Source organism: Podarcis liolepis (assembly GCF_965112155.1).
Source record: "Podarcis liolepis genome assembly, chromosome: 5".
In the NCBI taxonomy this organism is placed as follows: Eukaryota; Metazoa; Chordata; class Lepidosauria; order Squamata; family Lacertidae; genus Podarcis; species Podarcis liolepis.
Window position 1 is genome coordinate 33,430,381 of NC_139556.1, and position 19,280 is coordinate 33,449,660.

Consider the following 19,280-nt stretch of genomic DNA (forward strand, 5'->3'; position numbering starts at 1 on the left):
TAATGGAAAAGTGTGGAAAAGGACATTTTCACCCTTCTCCCCTCTCCGCTAAACCTTCATATAAAACACCACTGATTTATGAAAGTATTACTTAAAAAAATAATTCATTTTTTAAAAAGAATAACATTTATTATATATTAATTTTCATATGGTCAACCAGCTTGGAGGTCAGTTATGAGGCAAAAAAGTGGGATAAAATAATAGTAATACATAACAGTGGCTCATCCTAATACGTTTTTCCCCACCCCGGCTTTTTTCTAATGGAGCAACATGGCCAAACTGATTTTGTGAACAAAAGTGTGGTTCGTACAGATACCAGATGGGAAGTCTCTGCAGAACTTGCAGTGTTTGTTGCAATGATTATGCTACAGAAGAGCCTTTCAGTTTCTTGAACAGCAGCATTCTGGGAGAGGCGGGTTGATGATTGTACTCCTGCCTCCTGAGTGGACAGTACCTGTACCCATCTTTGAACAAATTCACCTTCATTTTATTCACTCTGCTCTTCATTCTCAGATTTCTATGGTGGCTCTTTTTTCCTAGAGAGCACACAGAGCTCATGGCAAAACGACCTGTCTGGAGACAGCCAGCAGCACAGATATCTATTATTGATGCTCCTGCAAGGCTAGGAGAGTGTTGCCAAACACATGTGTTCATCACAAGTTGCATTGTTTACTGCAGAGTGGTATTCAGCCACCTAATGCTATAAACTTCTCCAGCACCTAGGGTTGCAATCCTACCAAAACTTTCTTGTTAATAAGGTTCGCCAAGTACATTGGGATTTTCTCCCAGTTAAGCATGCATAGTTTGGGACTCCATAGTGCAGCACTGATTGCTGTGTGGGTTGAACTAACAGTACAGATGCAGATGTACCTTGGATGAACTGTAATGGTCACCTTAAATTTGCCTCTTTTGGTTTGTTTTAGTAACAGGTCTAGATTTTTTTCTTTTTCTTTTTTTGTTGATCTAAATTCAAACTGAATTATGCAGTTGCTTGAATCAGACACTAGAGGGAAACAACACAATATGTTCAGTGGAACCTCGGAGCTGTAATTTCAGAAGAGGACTTGTTTAAGCTAGTTGATTATTATTATTTTTTGCTTCCTTACTACACAACTCAATGCTTCCCAGCACTTTTCAAAAAGTCCCTCCCCAGTTGGAGGGTGGGGGTGGGGGTATGGGATCAGAGCTCTGTGCAACATGAAAATTCGCTCGTTGAGAATGCCACGCTTAACGGGGGGGGGGGGGAATGCATTTAATTCTGGGACCTGTTTCATGTTCTTCTCTCGTTCAGCATCTAGAATGACAGCAGCAGCACAACCAATGCTGCAAAAAGTTGTGGGTATTTGTAACTCACAGCTGGAAAAAACTCAATTCCTCCAGTTTTGGATTCCCCCCCCCCTCTCAACAGTCTGTTTGTACCCACCAAGCATGCTCAGTACTAATTGATCTGTTTTATATCTATTCCTACCCACCCCTTAATTTTTTGCACTTCTGCAAACCCTCTGGTTCCTTTGATCCTTCCGGTACCATTTTGGCTACGTAAGGATCTACTAAAAAGGATGGAAACCAAACTAGTCCTGACCTATTTTCTGAATGTTTATTATTTTTACACCAACTACTCTTTTTTTTAAAAAAAGCATAGGCCACATTTTATTCATTTATCCCCATTAGAAACATCATTAACATTTTCCTTTTATAAATGTTGGCACAAGCAGATAGACTACTAGGAAGTTGATTAGCAATTAGTCCATTGCTGCATCTACAAATACTAGCCAATGCTCCCCACTTTGGTACACATTATGGTGTCATTCTGAAGGCGAGATGTACAATTGCCCAATCTCCAGGCTTTTAAAAATAATAATAGTGTCTGGCTAGGCCTTTACCAAGTTTTAGTTTGCTCCTGAATGTGGAAACAACCACCACTTAAGGCTTGTTTTCAAAATGGGTGCCATTTTTTCCAGATGTTTCCAGCAATCTGGGTGTCTTGAACTGAGTATATTAAACTTAAGTCATAGGAATGAATCTCAGTTTTGATGCTCAGCCAGTTAGTAAGCTCCTGTGCTGGCTCCTGGCACTTCTGAATTATGCTGGCTTGCTCCCTTCTTGGATGATATTCATTTATCCCAGTTTTGAACTTTGAACTGTTGTTGTTGTTGTTGTTGTTGTTGTTGTTGTTGTTGTTCCACCAGTTTACCATCTCACTGCACCCCAAAGATAATGTCTTGTTGGGCCTCTAGCTGGTTCTATAATAAACTCAAGCTGATGAACATAACCAGACATGGGAACAGAAATCTCAAGCCTAAACTCTTTCATAAAACAACACCACATATAATTCTGCTGTCCTCAACATACTAGCTTTCCCCAGACAGGGAGCTGTTGAGTACATGCCATTATTAAATCTCTGCTTCCTGAAGTAACATGCTTATAGGAAAACTCCTATTAAAAGCACTTGGCAGCAGCTGTCAATCTCCAACTACTTCTCATGCATACCAAAAAAATGCACCTGTAGCAGTGACTATAGGTGTGTGTTTGCATATGTGTTCTACTGCATACTGCCCTCAACTCATCTAGTTCTGTGTCACCCCCTTGGCACAGTCCCTGCCTTGGCTCAGCTGAGCTCAAATGAGGGATGGGTTTGAGCCAGTTCTCTAGGCTGAGATAGTGCAGGGCTTCACTTTGATTACTGCCCGTCCAACAACCACAGATCAAAGCCTAATGCAGGTGTGTTGCCTAGCAAATCTGCACATGTTGAACCCTAAGGCTGTATTTTGCGTGAACTTTTCCTAACCCCCTCCCTTTCAAGGCAGCAAAATGTTCCAAGAATACCATAGCTGAGTAAGCCTGAAAGGGTTTGGTGTTTTTTTTCCTTCCCTTTGCGAAGCCAGCCGTCATGACTATCACCATAAATTGGTCTGCGTTCAAATATTCTCTTATATACACCATATTGAAATCTAAGCACCTTAGCATTCAGGAGCTGGCAGAACAGTAACAATAATTCAAAGCATAATCTCATGGCTGGTTTTTTTTTTTTTAAAGTAATGCCAGTTCACTTTTCCAGAGGGTTAGACCATCACACAAAACTGGTTTATTTCCTTCAGCTTGGAAGCAAATGATGTTAAGATGCAGATTAGAGAGATGGAAAGGCATGAGACCGTGGGGGCAATATATTTACAAGACCAAAGAATAACACATTTCTGTGGCATGCTAAGTTTTGAAATCTTAGTTTAGAGCACCTGCCGATTACGATTACTGGATGCCCAAAGCGCTATGAAACCTGCTGGGCAGCAGCTTTACTGAAAACCGCCAGCCATATACAAAGCAGACTTTCGAATAACAAGGATTTTGTTGCAATACTTGATGTGCAGCCAGTTTTCCATGGGACAAATGACCTTCATTCTTGACAGCCACACTTTTCTCGCTTAGCACAAAAGCTGTGATATGTTAATGGCAGGATCTTCTTAAGCAGCCATATTACAGTATTTGGTACAGCCCAGTTGCCAGGCTACCAAAAGCACACATGCTCCAGCTATGGGGTGTAGATTTCATTCCTATCTAGATCCCTTAGATTGGAAAAGCCTGGAGGCAAGGCGAGGGCCCTAGCTCAGTGATACAGCACATGTAGAAGATTCCATGCTCACTCCCTGAGCTGGGGGGAAACCTGTCTGAAGCCTTGGAAATCAACTTCCAGGCAATGTGCTTCATGGGCTGACTATATAAGGCAGTGAGGTAGGCTGAGTGATATATAGTTTTCAACATTACTGTACGTTATATCACCAGCTAGACACTTCAATGTACTGATACATCACAATGGCTGAAATCAGGCATTCTAGAGGCATTGGCTGGTTTCATGGTTTTCCCCACATTGTAATTTTTGCATAGCACATGCGCACGTGCACACACACACACACACACACACGTCATGTGAGAAACTCAGATATATAAACTAGGTGCCAAATGGCTTCTTAAACCAGCGTTATAGTCACCAACGCGAAATGCCTAGTTGCCATTAGGGGGGCCAGATGGCTCGCAAGCCGTATTTTCCAACTTTTGGGTTCCTGAAATTTGTTCTGATTGTGCAGATAACATATCACAAATACAGTGGTGCCCCGCAAGACGAATGCCTCGCAAGACGGAAAACTCGCTAGACGAAAGGGTTTTCCGTTTTTGCGTTGCTTCGCTAGACGAATTTCCCTATGGGCTTGCTTCGCAAGACGAAAAAGTCTTGTGAGTCTTGCCATTTTTTCCCGCTCCCCCCCTTTTTCTAAGCCGCTAAGCCGCTAATAGCCTTTTAGCCGCTAAGCCGCTAAGCCTTTAATAGCCGCTAAACTGCTAAACCGCTAATAGCGTTAATCCACTAAGCCGCTAATAGGGTTGCTTCACAAGACGAAAAAACCGCTAGACGAAGAGACTCGCGGAACGGATTATTTTCGTCTTGCGAGGCACCACTGTAGAATTGTACAGGATGTGTTGCTAGTGTGTGAAAACAGGCAAGATCCAAGGATGCCCAAGCATGCATCTCCAGATGGTGGAGACATCAGACTCTATCCTGGCGTCTGGGCATCTTTACTTGATTGCAAGTGGCCAATATCTAAGGGCAAAATGCAGCTGGCAAATTTTGAATGCTGTTTGCAATATATTGCAGGTCAAAAATTATGAAACCAATATCATGATAGGGACTTCAAACTGGTTTTAGACGATATATGGATATATTGCCCAGCCCTACTCCTAAGCCACATTTCTATTCTTTGTCTCAATGAGCCCTTTGACATCTGAAGACAGCAGAGTTTGAAAGTCTTCCTACAAGGAACATATTTTTAAAAGCTACCTACTGGGGTGCTGTAATTTGGGAGGTGGGCTCTCTCTCACACAGGCAAACATACACACCTGGGAGTTCACTAGTGCTAGGCTGTTAATGCCACCACATGGAAGTCTCTTGCCAGGTGGTGTTTTAGGCAGCTGCTGCTGATCTTTTCAACACATTGTCGCTAACTTTAATGACTTGTTTTCTCCCCCTGCTCAGCAAATTACTATTTCAGGGGGATCAACAGCAGAGCAATAGAAGGAGAAAAAATGAGAAGCAGCCTCCTTTATCTGGCTGCCAGAATGCCATGAATTTTTAAGCATCCCAGTTGAAGACAGACACTTTATAGCTGAGACAGGGGTGTTATTTATTACAGGGCATATATTAAGAACTATTTGGGCTGGTAACATGAAGTCTGTTTGAAGCACATGGGAAAGGGGTGCTGCTCTTTACCATTTCTCCTCTCTCCTGATATGTTTCTCTGCTCTTATACAAGGCATTATCAGAGAAACTGTGACACTGGATAAATGGAGGCAACTTCTGATACTGCAAATGGAGTGTTTGGCTGCACTCCTTAGTTCATAGCTCACTTTGCAGCACCAAAAGTTGCCCTCACCTTTATTCTGTGCTGCTAAGAAGCCAAAGCAGCTACAGATTCCTTCTCCAGTCAAGCACTAAGATAGTAAATAGTACAACTGGATAGGGTTCCCCCCAACTCATGACTTGCATAGATTAAAAGGCATATACCTGGCTATGGCCAAGCTACTCCTGTGAAGATGAAAAAGAAGAGGAGGAGGAAGAAGAAGAAGAAGAAGAAGAAGGGAACCTAAAGCCTAGCATAAGATATATGCCACTTCACTGGAGACTCAACTCTTGAGGTACTGAACTGAATCAGTGTGCATGCACAGCTTGGAAGAAAAGAAAAGATCTGTTTTTCTGCAGTTTATAGTGGGAAGGAAAATACAATAAGCTACACCAAACTGAAAACAGTCATCATTCATTCCTCCACTCCCCTCTCTCTCCCTCTCCCCCGCCCCCCCACAGCTAGTGGTCTGTGTCCCTGCATTTCCAATATAGCAAGATTGCTATATAGCAAGAGTGCTATCATTGGAGTCCTGTCATGATGTTGTGTACCCAACCAAGCTACTCGTTCTGAGTTTCAGAAGAGCATTCAGCATGGCAAGAACATCCCAAGAGAAGCCCTGCTCAATCATAGCAATGGCCCATCTATTTCAGCAACTCGTTTCTCAGAGCGGCCAACTAGATGCCCCAAGAAAGTATACAAGAAGGGCATGCAAACAATAGCGCTCTCCTATTTATTGCTCCCCAACAACTGGTTTTCAGTGGCATACTGCCTCTGAACCAAGAGGTTGCATCTGACCACCGTGGCAAATAGTTGCTGACAGACAAAATTCATGCACCTTCTTGTCTACTTATAGTCAGCTGCTCAGTGCAAGATTTCCAGGTCACCATCGCTATATAAAAGCAGTGAAGAAGCAGCTGCAGCCATTAAAAATAAATAAATCCAAAGGCACAGTACCACGGACAGCGACAAAGAAATATTTGCCTGGCACTAAAAGGACCTCAAAGTTGGTGCCAGATGAGTTTCTCTGGGGAGTGCGTTCCAAGCGCGAGAGGCGGCAAGCAAGGCCCTCTCTCTCAGTCTCCACACCAAGTAGCAGAGGGTGGGGTAGAGTGGCAGTGCTTACCTGACCTCCTGATAGTGGAGTCACTGCTGATTACCAGGAAATAGAGTGGGAACAGCAGAGACCTCCAGCAGGTCTCAATGAACACGTCTCATTCTCCCAGGGTCAGATTCTACCAAATTCCCCATCTCTTTCCACTCCTCCCCACCAGACCTCTCTCTCCAAGATGTATCCACAAGGCTGATGAGTGACAGTCAGGAGGTCAGGTAAGCAGCCCCACCCCAAGCCACCATTCCCAACCATCCCACACCAGTCTGATCCCAAATGGCAAGAGGATCCAAGGGATTCTTCCTGAGCAAATGGTTTAGACAGGGTTACGTGAAGCCTTTTCTAGCTCTACAATATCCATTTTGAGACAGGGTGAACCATAGACCTGAAACATAGACAGTATGGCAGATGTGGCTGAATTGTACATTTCCATAAAGTCATTACAATTCTGGCAGCTTTATTTCCAATCTCTTTCCTAAGTACCCCTGGCATGGAATAGGCCATTTTCAAAAGCTACCATGCGCTGGATTGACGTTTTCATTGGGCTATCCACCATCTTCCCAAGATCTCTTTCCTGGTTAGCCAGTGCCAGCTCAGTTACTATTAGACAAGAAATGGTAAATGAGAAAATCAGAACATTTCTGATTCACACTGTTCATTTTTCATACAGATAAGCCACCATAAGGCACTTTATGTGCAAAAAAAAGAGAATAGATTTTATTGTATAATGGAAAATGCATGTTTCCCAGAATATGGTAAATAAATATAAATCTTCACACAAATGGATGATTTCGCAAGACACTTTCACTATGTGGAAAGCTCTCTTATTGGGGCTCTACTTCTCTAGCAGTGGCAATACCAACTAGCCTTTACTTCATTGTTGACAACTGCTAATTGGGTGACAGAGTTGTTCCGAATTTACTTACACCTTATAGTGAGCCAGATCACGCCACCTTCATATCCAAGCAAAGAGTTTTCCCAGTTCCTACATTTGAAGTTAGGAATCTGAAGTCAACAACAATTGCCATCCTGGGACAATTATCACATTGCTCCCATTGCAGCTGGGAAAACCAGGAATCTTCTAGTTGTTACTAGATACAACAACTTCTGACCATTAATGCAATTGTATTGAAGTAACTAACACAAATAGCAGCTAAATCATCTCCCGAGAATCAAACTTTGAATTTCTTCCCTTAGTGTAAAGTTTGTTCTTAACTACAGAATTTTCCCACATGGGTGAGAAAGGATGATTAACTGAAGGGCATTAACTAGAGTTGTGCTCTTGTTGCTGTTGCTGTTTTTTTAATCCTAAAAAAGTGGTACCTCAGGTTCCATACGCTTCAGTTTACAGACTCCGCTAACCCAGAAATAGTATCTCAGGTTAAGAACTTTGCCTCAGGCTGAGAACAGAAATCGCGTGGTGGCGGTGCGGCGGCAGTGGGCAGCCCCATTAGCTAAAGTGGTACCTCAGGTTAAGAACAGTTTCAGGTTAAGAATGGACCTCCAGAATGAATTAAGTTCTTAACCTGAGGTACCACTGTATGTTGGTATGAACAAAATGAAAACCTTCTGAAAAATCCTGACAGGAGAGAATATCCATAAAATATTCAGGAGCAGTTGTTACCAACTTTACTTACCTCACGAAGTGGCCAAAGACCCTTCCCCCCTTGCTTTTTCTATTTTATTTTATTTTATTCTTTTTAAGATGCAGGCTGCTTACAGCTGCTTACAAGGCTCCCCCTGCCTCTTTATGCCATTGCACTTCCCAGAATGCCTCGGGAGCAACAGTCTGCTGCATCACATTGCTCTTAGGGCATTTAGGCAGGTGTGGCTTGTCGGAAGTGGCATGGGGCTTCTCACAGGAGGGAGGGGAAAGCGCCAAGATCAGTAGAACAAAGAAGAGGCAGTCTCAGGTGCTTCCTAGAGTAAGATGCTTATTTAGCTCAGGACGCTTATTTAGCTCAGCTTGTTTTGTCAGGAGGTATGGACGCTTGTAAACTTGCTGAAACTCAATAAAAACTTATTCTGTACAACTGATCTTTGAAAGCTTCAAAAAGGCTGTTATCTCTGCAACGAATAATGCTCCCACCACTTCCTGCACTTTCTGGTGAGAGCCAGTAAGGCAACCAACAAACCTCATCCATTAATTTCTCTCTCTCTCTCTCTCTCTCTCTCTCTCTCTCTCTCTGTGTGTGTGTGTGTGTGTTTAATTCAAAATTCCAGTAGTTCCACTGAAGGATGAATTCATACGGAGCCTTTTCTCACACATTAACCATATTAATCACTCAGCTGCCTGAATGTGGCAAAATGTTTCTCCTAGATCATCAGCCAGGCACCATGCATGACCACAGAGTTCTAGAGCTGAAAGGGACCCAAGGGCCATCTAGTCCAACCCCTTGCAATGCAGGAATCTTTTGCCCAACGTGGGGCTTGAACCCATGACCCTGAAAAAAAGAGTCTCATGCTATACCAATTTTGCTACTGCTGAACAGATTGAGTGAATTCTAGCATTATGGAAAGGAGAACTGAAAGTGAGACAACCTATTAAAGATTTTAAGATATAATAACCATCAGTGGAAAAACTTGTCCATGGTATCACAGGCAGAAAAAAAAGGCCTCAGATTCGGGCTAGTGATGAAGTTAGCCAGGGATTACATCAACCCTTCTCTGGGAACCCACTGGTACTCAAGTAAGCAAAAAAGAAAGGGGAGAAGAAATAATAGTTGAGCAATGACCGAAAGACTTACCCAAGCAGACCCACTCCGAGAACAGAAGGGCAAGGAAAATGATCTTGGCAGAAAAGTGACACTCCATGGTTCCTAAAATAGGAGAACAGAGATCATTATCATTTCAGCCCTGCTTTATTTAATTAAATCAAAGTGCACTCATGCCATCAAGTGAAACTTAGGATCACACCTCGGAATGTATTGAGGCAGAAGAAAAATTGGACTCAAAAGTAGAGCACAAAATGCACATTAGTTATGTGGGGCAAGAGAAAGGCAAAACAGGACCCCCCCACACACAACTTTTCAGTAAGATTTAGAATGAACTATTGAAGTGCAAAGCCAGGCACTGATCCCAGTAGGTATGTTTACATGTGTGTGCGCATCCTGCTTCCTTACCTGCCTCATGTTGCTGCATAAAAGGCATTGCAGCCATTACTCTTAAAACACACACACACACACATTCTGCTGTGTCAGCAAGAGATATGTTTGCTGCTGAAAGGGGAATAAAAGCTTCTCACCCAACAACCAAATTTAGGGGATGTCCACCAACCCACAGGGCAGTTCTCAAGAATCCATTAGAACACAGGGTAGAAATTGTTTGATTGAGGACCACTCTGTTATACACTGGAGTTTCATGATGGACTGTGGATGATAGCAAAATGTGCAAGGCATAGAACGCTGGCTGCTTTGGTAGCAAATATTGAAAAGTCTGAACTGATGCAGCTGTGAATAATGAATATTATAATTAAAATTGCATTTGCAGAAGAGTACAGCTAGCCTGGCTCAAAGCCTAGGCACAGACAGCACTGAAATTGTGCTTCCAGACTGTGTCAGTGATCTCCACCTAGAGATTGATAGGAGCAATCACACTTTATTAATCCTGTTAAATTGTTCCGAGGTCTTGAATACACAGATTATGAGGTGTAGGCAATGCAACCTTGCAGGATTACTCAAGTAGCTTTGCTTGTTCTCAGTAGAAGTGGATAAATTGGGGGGTGTCTTCCAGGGATCTTCCCTGCCTTTCTCTATTCATCCAATTCAAGGTGTGTGTGAGGCCAGATAACAAAAGCACAAGCCTTACTAAATTCAATGAGCATTGAATAAACAGGAAGAAAAACCCATTCATTTCAATGGGGTTTGTGCAAAAGAAATCCTAGTGCACTGCACTCAGTAGAGGGTACATCATTAGTGCTAGCTGCTTCACAACCTGAGCACAGCTGTGATGTGCCGGGAAGAACATTAGCATGCAAAACAACACAAGCGTCCCACTATGGCTCCAGGAAAATCACAGGCATAGATTATTTGAGCACACATTTCCTTACACTGCTGGTGGTACAGGAGACAGAATGAATTATGGCAGCTCAATGTTTAGAAGCATCAAGTTGCCGTGGGTCTATGTTGTTTCCCCAACAATAAAAATCAGTCAAAAGCATCACACTTCCAATAAAGAAAGAAAAGCAAGACTCCAAATCACAAGGAATTACTAGGTTTTTTGTTTTTTGTTTTTTTATTTAAAAAAATAGACTGAAATTATAATACAAGATCCATTTGGTAGACGTTGTGCCTATTATACACATACACTTATTCACTTACATAATATAGTTTTATTGAAACTATATGGTTTTATTGAATGGTCTGAGTCCCTCTTCCTGGTGTGGCCTTGACATAGTTTTGTCATGAATCTGCACTCTCCATTTATACGTCCATATTACTGAATGGATGGGAAAGCATGACAAACTGGATGGGAAGGCATGACGAACAACTACTCATGCTTCACAAACTTCACATAATTCCCACCACTACCCCACATTCATTGATCTATTCTCCCCCTCCCCAGTTCTCTATATCCAATTGATACAATATTGGCATCCACAATGCTTTCAGATAGCATGGAATTCTGTGTTGAACTCCTGTGGTTTAGGTCATTTTTATCTTACGGACCAGAAATTCCAGGCTCAAGCAGTTACCCAACAAATCGATTATTCACCCCAAATTCTAGTGTAACAGAGCTGCTCGTGAGTAAATGGGCTTCTGGGGAGCAGGGGTAATTAGTTGTCAGAACACTGGTCCTTGACAGAATCTGGGGCACCAGGCGACGTAAGCCCTCAGTTTAGGTCTCGTGGATGCTGGAACAACACAAGACTTTCTACTCCCAAGCTCTTATGAACAATCTTACATATTATGCTGTGCATTTTCACTGGCTCATCATCCTACCCTGATTCTTGGGCCATGCTTGCTTAGGCTTTATTGTGCTTTGACCCCAGCTACACCTAGACCAATGCCATTGTGTTTCTGACCACAGGCTGCTGTTGAGAGTCCTGACACTGTCAGAGTACGAAAGGCAGACTCAACTTTGGATGCAAGAAACCATTTGGATGATAGAACTCTTCACCAAGGAGGTGCATTTGGTGCTCCAAAAAAAGCCAACTGTGTCTCCAGCACAGGAAGATGCTGAAAGCCCAGTCCTCAGTTACAGCTTGAAGGATTTGGAGAGAAAGAAAATTCCACTCTCCACCCTCACCCCTTGGAGCATCCTTTAAAAGCAGTAAAAGCAGAAAAGCAATTTACATTATTTACAAAGACAGAACCAACAGCATCCCTTTTAGCCCTGTGTTGTCTATTCTAAACAAATTACTTACATTATGCAAGCAGTTCTTTAGAGTTGCTTGTGAATTCTGCGCTCATCAATGTTTCAGGTTTCCACCCAGGTGATGCTTCAATCTATAAAGCATCGCTCCTTTTTCTCTTTTTAATGGCATGGTGTTAGGAATGGGGATTGTTGGATGACATTTGTTATTACTGTGATTTCCCAAAACTATGGCAACAAGTCCTAAGAAACCTGAAATTAGGTACATGATGCCACAATAGCTTTAAGACTTTGTTCCCCACCCCGCAAGAAAGCACACCACAGCCACGGCACATGCACAAATGCCTTTGAATTGGGGGGTGTTGTCAAAAGTAGGTTATGATATGGCACACAGGGTGGGCAGGTCAGCTCTCTGAAGAAGCAAGAAAAATCAGAAATTCAGCTTAAGCAAATGCAAGCCATTTATGTGAACTCAAGCAGCTTCATAGACCCCACTCCGCAAGTGGTATCTTTAGTCTGAATCTGAGATATTTACTAAATTCCGGAATAATATATTGAATTCCAAGGTTTCATAGTCCCTGCTCAGTCTTGGATATAAAGACACACTTGCCACCCATAAGATAGGTTTCCAATCCATATATATTTTTATTTATCATTTACAATTGCAATATTTTGACATAAAAATTGTATACTGCTCATGTTACTACTGCGTCCTCCACCAGACGATGCCAATTACCAATTCAAAGGCCCGCTTGCCATGATGAAGTATTAAATCAGGCTAATCTGTCTTCTTTCTGACACCAAAAGGAAATAGTCTTCTTGTGGAACATTGTCAAATTATTTTTTTACAATATGAGGGAGAAAGCGCAACATATGGTTAGGAAGCTATTATGGGATGATTCTAGCTTCAGGTTTTGCAATGACAGCCATCCGGGACAGTGTTTACAGAGGGTCTGACCAGAGAAGTTTAAAAGGCTTTAAAAGTAATTAAGCTGCCTCTCTTATTTTAAATGCTATTATTACTGAACCACCCATTTTTGAGATGGGTACAAGACTTTTAGTTCATGCTGGATAATTCAGATAAAGATAGATAGATAGATAGATAGATAGATAGATAGATAGATAGATAGATATAGATAGATATAGATAGATAGATGATAGATAGATAGATATAGATATATGAATTTTGATCCCTGTACAAGGTGTGCTGTTACTACTAAGAAGCCCAGTAGAAGCCAAATAAACCTGGTATGTGAAATTTAAGTAATTCAACCAGTCACCTATGCAGGGCCAGCTTTTGTAATTTCCACCCCCATCCCTTATTACAGGGACACACTAGAATCAAAGGAGCCTTAACAAATGAGTATGCCTTTAAATTTGCTGCCCCTCCAGTTAAAATAGACCCTTGCCAGTTAAAATGGGCTCAGACTGAGTAATAAAGTAAAGCTATGGTAGATTAACCTATTTATTAAAGACTGCATGGAAATGATATGTGGACAGCCGTTCAAGGTCTCTCCTATGTATGGACTTCCCCTGACCTCTCCACTGTTGAGCATTGAGTTTACCATATACAGGATATAAAATTAGGGGAGAACATAATTTCCTGCCCATGTTATTATGAGGGGGGGGGGACATGGTGGTGCAAGTTCACATCTGATGCACCACTAGTCTGAACCCATGCCTACTAATTGCCAGAGAGCATTCTGTTAGAGATTGTTTTACTTCTCGGTTGAATAGTGTAGCAAGGCCAGGATCAAGTATCAGTGTGACAAACTTTCTTCTGCAGAGATCAGTTTACCAATGTGTCCAATTACATCTAAGCCTCTGTTCTCTGCTTTCAGGTCTCTGCTACCAGATGTCAGCTCTCCTCTCAGGAAAATTCTGTCTCTTCAAGTAATAGAAACATGGCCATATAGAACACCCCTGGGGTTTTTTTTAATACAGTCTTGGGTCAGCACATCTACCTGAGTCTGTGTAGGTCTGAGGATTGACCAACTGACTGTATTATTATGTTCCTTGCATGAGAACGATCAAGGTGATTGTAGATTACTAGTCTTAAATCTTTTATTACCACCTAAGGTTATATTAGCCACAATGGAAATCAGCAGTAATTCCAAAAGCCAAGGAATGGCTGATTTAAATTTACTCCATGCTTTGTAACATTTTAGTTAATGCTAATAAAGGTATTACAGTACTCTATGGTTACTTGGACCAACACAGCTACCTGTAATTTAAGGCAATACAGATTTTTTGGTAACTTGACCCATAACTGAATATGGAGTAGGAAAATTATAGGGAATTTTGGAATGTTGTTATTATCTTACTTTTCCTTTATTGTAAATCCTGTTTTATGGTTCTTGCACATTTTGCACATTTATGCTAGATGCAGTATTTTACGCTAAAATGTTATGAATTGAGATTTAGGCTACAATCCTATGCATGTTTACTTGGAAGGAAGCTTCATTTAACTCAGACTTTCTTTTGACTAAGCATAGATGGGATTGGGTTATTATAAGCATTTACTTATGTCTTTAACCCTTTTTTAAAAAGAGATAGCTGAAATTGGAGAAAAATTGACACTTGTTTTATATTTATTATACATGGATAGAAACAAAATATTTTTGCAGTGTCAAGATTTTGAAAAAGTATCTCAAGACAAGAAATTTGGGGTGTAATTGGTTGTGTTGCTAAGATTTTGTGTCTTTTGTTGACATGTTACCTAGTTACCAACCATGATTTTCTACCTACCTTAAAACTAAGTAAATTTCAAAAGAAATTGAAACTAAGAGTCAGGAAAGACACTTTCATTTGGGTCTGAATGATACCCAAATCATAATTCTTGGTAGTAACAAATTGCCATGCAGGGTAATCAGAAACAAAATTGATATTGATAAATAAGCTTTTCTTCCTCGCAGTAGGTGGTTTATTTTAATCTAATGAGTTTTGTATTTTCCGAGCCTTCATATTCCATGATGAAGAGCCGCCTGTACTGGAATTACGAAGTACTTTGAAATATTGTAATTTTATGGCTCATTTTGTAAGGACTCTTGGAAATGAGATTTGTTCCCAGTGAAGAATCTCACCTCCTACCCCCACCGCCCATAGTGATTAAAAACGGTCCCTTAATAAATATAGTTCACTGGCACTTCATATAGAGGATAAATATGATATTACAGAAGTATGACTACTATTCTGCAGCCATGGTGCCAAAAGCTATTACAGACTTGGAATAGTCGCTCAGTAACTTTAAGGTGTTATTTGTGTGGCAGAACTCTGCATTTAAGAAGCTTGGCACCTCCACTTCAAATGGATATCAGACATTTCTGTGTTGCAAAACGCCTGTCAGATACGCTGCCAGGTGAAATAGATAGTAGCTTTGGGCCAGATGAAACAATGGACCAGGTGGACTCAGTGTAAGGCAGCTTCATGTTTGGCACAATGATCCTACAACTCCACAGGTGGTGTTACTTTTCTTGGGGAGTGTGCAGAATCCCACAAAGTTCCCAGCACCACCTTTTGGATTGCATATGCACACTGCCACTCTGGCTTCACTGAGTTGTGCATCTGCCTTATTGTCTACACTCTGAATGCAGTGATTCTCTCTCTCTCCCCTCTCTCTTTTCACCCCTAGGGCCCACTTGAGAGTACCGACAATGACTGAGGCCCTCCAATCACAAAATGGCCACACAGGAGATGACACTAATAACAAAATGGCAGCATACGGAGCCAGAGTTTACCATAACCAGATGGCAATTACTTGTACAATTTTATATTGTAATTTAACCCCTCTTTGGGAATTCTTTGCCACAGCAATTTCCATGGGTCAAGGAAATGGAGTTCCATAGTCCATTTTCCTCAAAGCTAAATGACTGACATAGTCTCTGGAGACATTGTGACTCAGCCTCCCCATTCTCAACAGGATTTGCTGCACCAGAGGCTCTAAAGCAGGCTTTTTAAATTTTTCATTCCCCCTCCCCTGCGCATGCTGCTCAAAATATTTTTGCTCATCTCCTGCCGTTTCCTCTCTCCTCCTTTCATACTTGTACAGTGGTACCTTGGGTTACATACGCTTCAGGTTACAGACTCCGTTAACCCAGAAATATTACCTCGGGTTAAGAACTTTGCTTCAGGATGAGAACAGAAATCACACAGCAGTGACACGGCGGCAGCAGGAGGCCCCATTAGCTAAAGTGGTGCTTCAGGTTAAGAACAGTTTCAGGTTAAGAACGAACCTCTGGAACGAATTAAGTACTTAACCCGAGGTACCACTGTATTCTGTTCCCCTCCGAACTGCCTCCTTCTCTCCTCCCTGCTTTTACATTCACTTCTTCCTCCTGTAACAGCTTTCTATTCCCATTTTCCCTCTATTCTAGCCCCAGCTGTTTTTTGTATTATTATTATTATTATTATTATTATTATTATTATTATTATTATACCTGACATTCAAAAGTTTCTCTGGCCCTTTCCCTTTAGAAAAGGGGGATCTCATTTTCTCTCCCCCCAACCCAAACTTCTGTTGTCTTCCGGATCATTTTATTTAGCATGTTGGGAGTTGCTGGTGCTACCAAGTTGGGGAAGCGAGGAAGCCCTGGATGATTCCTTGCCCACTGTTTGAGAAACACTCCTTTATTACAAAAGGAAGCCACCTTCCTAACACACAAAAAGTCCACTCTTCTTTTCACTTTATGGAACATTTTTAGGTTATAAGCAAAAATTCAGAGCGAAAAAGAAAATCCTATGAAACGGCATGTAATGGGGAAAAATGAGCAACGATGCATACTGCCTTACAAGTGCACTAATTTAGGGGGAAATGTTCTGGTTTTGCTCTTGTAGTACTTTCCATGAATAAAGCCTCATTCAGTTGAAGTCAATGCTAACACTCCCATTGACTTCAAAGTGATAAGGCTTTCCCTGCCACAATAGATTTGAGAGACTTCTGGTCAAAAAAGAAACCCCAAATCTATATAGGTTTTCAGGCAATGCAAGGAACATCAGCTTTTGTGTTGGGCTTATGAAAACAGATTTTGTAAGCCTCTGTGGGAACCCATCTTTTTAGGTCTGAAAGTCCTTAGTCCAATTCAATATATACATGATGGAATAGTGGCTGCCATGTTCCCTTTTAGCTATATATTCTTTGCTCAGACTCACAAAGGGAAACTAACTTCATAATGGTTTTGGAATAGCACAGGGTGCTTAAACAACCCAAGAGTGATATCTGTCCCACAAGAGGCTTCTGTGACCCTGCAAGACCCTTCCATAATTTGTCATTTAAAAAATATATAATTATAATAATAAACAATAATAATAATAATAATAATTAAAATGGCTGAGCCTATGGGTCCCCAGCTGTGATACCGTGGTGCCAAAGGGGTTTTCCACCTCATCTCCTAGGCAAATAAAATAAAATAAAAATCCATTTCTTTTACTTTACTTTTTTTCTTACTAACTACATTCCCATACATCTCCAGCTGTGGTACTGTGATTCCAAAAGTTTTCCATGTTCCTCCGAACCCCCCCACATTTGCCCACTTAACAAATACTAATTTTGGTTGGGTTTTGGTTGGTTAGGGGAGAGAGACCTCCTGTTGGCCATCAGGCAATGATGGCTCTTTCCACCTGCCTTGCCCCACCCTCCAGCTTCAGCAGTCTTCATAGAAGATGGAGCCAGCTTGTTTCCTCCTGCTCCAGAGGGGAGGACCCGAAGGGCAAGAGCTATTCAACAGTGGAACAGACTCCCTTGGAAGGTTGAGGACTCCCCTTCAATGGAGGATTTTAAGCTGAAATTGGGTGGCCAGCTTTCACAGATGCTTTTATTGTGATTCCTGCATTGCAGCTCTACTGCTCTATGACTCTATGAAATCCGAATTCTATGTTGCAGTCTATACAGACACCAAGTATTAGCTGCATAGACAGGAAATACTTAATTCTTTCTCAGTGTCTAAATATTTTTAAATCAGGTTGATATTTGCATACCTTTTTGAAAAGAATGTGGCACAGCTTTTTTTTTTACAGGAGCTTCTTCAAGGAGGAAAGACCACACGTTGACTTTAAAGGCGTGGGTGGGGGAGAGATACGCAACAGCTTACCCTGGACAGCCTGAGCGATGAAAGCTCCACGTAAAATGTAATCTAAATCAAGAGGTTCCTTGCTGCTTTCGCACAAAGCTCACTTAACTCTTAGGGAGAGGCTCTTTGCTGCTGGAGGCTCTTCAAGGCTAATCAGGGTGATGGTCTGTCTGAAACAGGAACACCATGGGCATTCCATGGCTAATCAGCCACAGTCAAAACGAAATTGGGGGTTAGTGAAAAGGGACAACTGAGAAACCATCAAAACCTTAAAGTACCAAAGTCAGCATGGCTGGGATTCTTTGCAGCATATAGAGAGGCGTTTTAGCAAATAGAACAAATAGGTTCTGCAATTGCAATCAGGTAAATTTACATACAATGTGTGTGTCCTCTTTCCCACCCCAAACTCAGGAGGGAGAGTGTTGAGTCACAAAGAATATGGCAAGGACAAAGATGCTGAAGGTATTGTGACCAGTGGAAGCAAAAAAAAAAAGGGGGGGTGGTGGTTGGAAGTGGTGAAAAGCATATCAAATTAAGTGACCACTACAATGCCCCCCCCCGTCCCAAAGTGAAAGTTAAAAATATAATCTGGAAAGGCAGCACTTCTGCAGGATTCTGCAGTAACATCCAGATTTTACTTTACAGGCTCAGTTTTCAAAACATAAAGGTGTGTGAATTCTTAGTGCGGCAGGCACGGTCGTCAACAAGGCTGATGCCAACACTTTTTTCACTCCTTCACCACCTCATTCTTCAAAACCAGCCTGCCTCAGGCCCTGGCATGTCAGCTGCCTCTGTGCCAATGCATTGTCCTTCACCACCCTTGCAATCAAAAGTCGTGAGAAAAGTTGAAAACACTGGGGAGTTAGGTGCTGCTACGGCACAAGTATCAGCAAGGAGCCTCAGTGCATTTTGTCCCCAGAAGCAAAGGAGGTTAAGGGAAGAGATGGTTGCCATCCTTTAAGCATCAAGCACATTGTGTACCACAAGGTTGCTGTAGTAACATAAAAGGAGTGATGGACTGGAAAGGAGGCTGAACTCCAGACCATAGCATGGGAACTCTAAACTAGAAGGTAGGGTGGGTGAGAGATGTTACTTTGTGCCCCTTGTGAGACTCTGCTGCCCATTCAAAAACAATATGAAGTGTGTGTAGGGTTATTGTTTTTGTTTTGGAGGGCAGTAATAGAAAAAAGAACTGAAAGTGTTTTGAGAAGTTGGAAGGAAACTGGAGAAAAATAATATAAAAGCAAAGAGTTAAAAACAGCAACAATCCAGAAGACAGAGAAAAGATGAAACAAAAAGGCAGGGGGAGCCAAAGCAATATGGAAGGAGGAAGTCTGAAAGCAGAACACATGCGGAAGAGACGGGTGTAAAAAAGATTTTAAGATGGGAAGGGGAAAACTAATTTAC

The 19,280-nt window shown here is 41.8% G+C and overlaps 1 protein-coding gene across 1 annotated transcript in view; it reads right to left on the bottom strand.

The window, feature by feature from the left end:
• CDH23 (cadherin related 23) overlaps window positions 1-19,280 on the bottom strand; it is a 400,272-nt gene that overhangs the window by 367,558 nt on the left and 13,434 nt on the right. Inside the window, exon 2 of the mRNA XM_083503046.1 lies at window positions 9,243-9,314. Within this exon, the coding sequence (XP_083359172.1) occupies window positions 9,243-9,309 (67 nt within the window). The 5' untranslated portion in view covers window positions 9,310-9,314. The remainder of the gene's footprint in view (window positions 1-9,242; window positions 9,315-19,280) is intronic.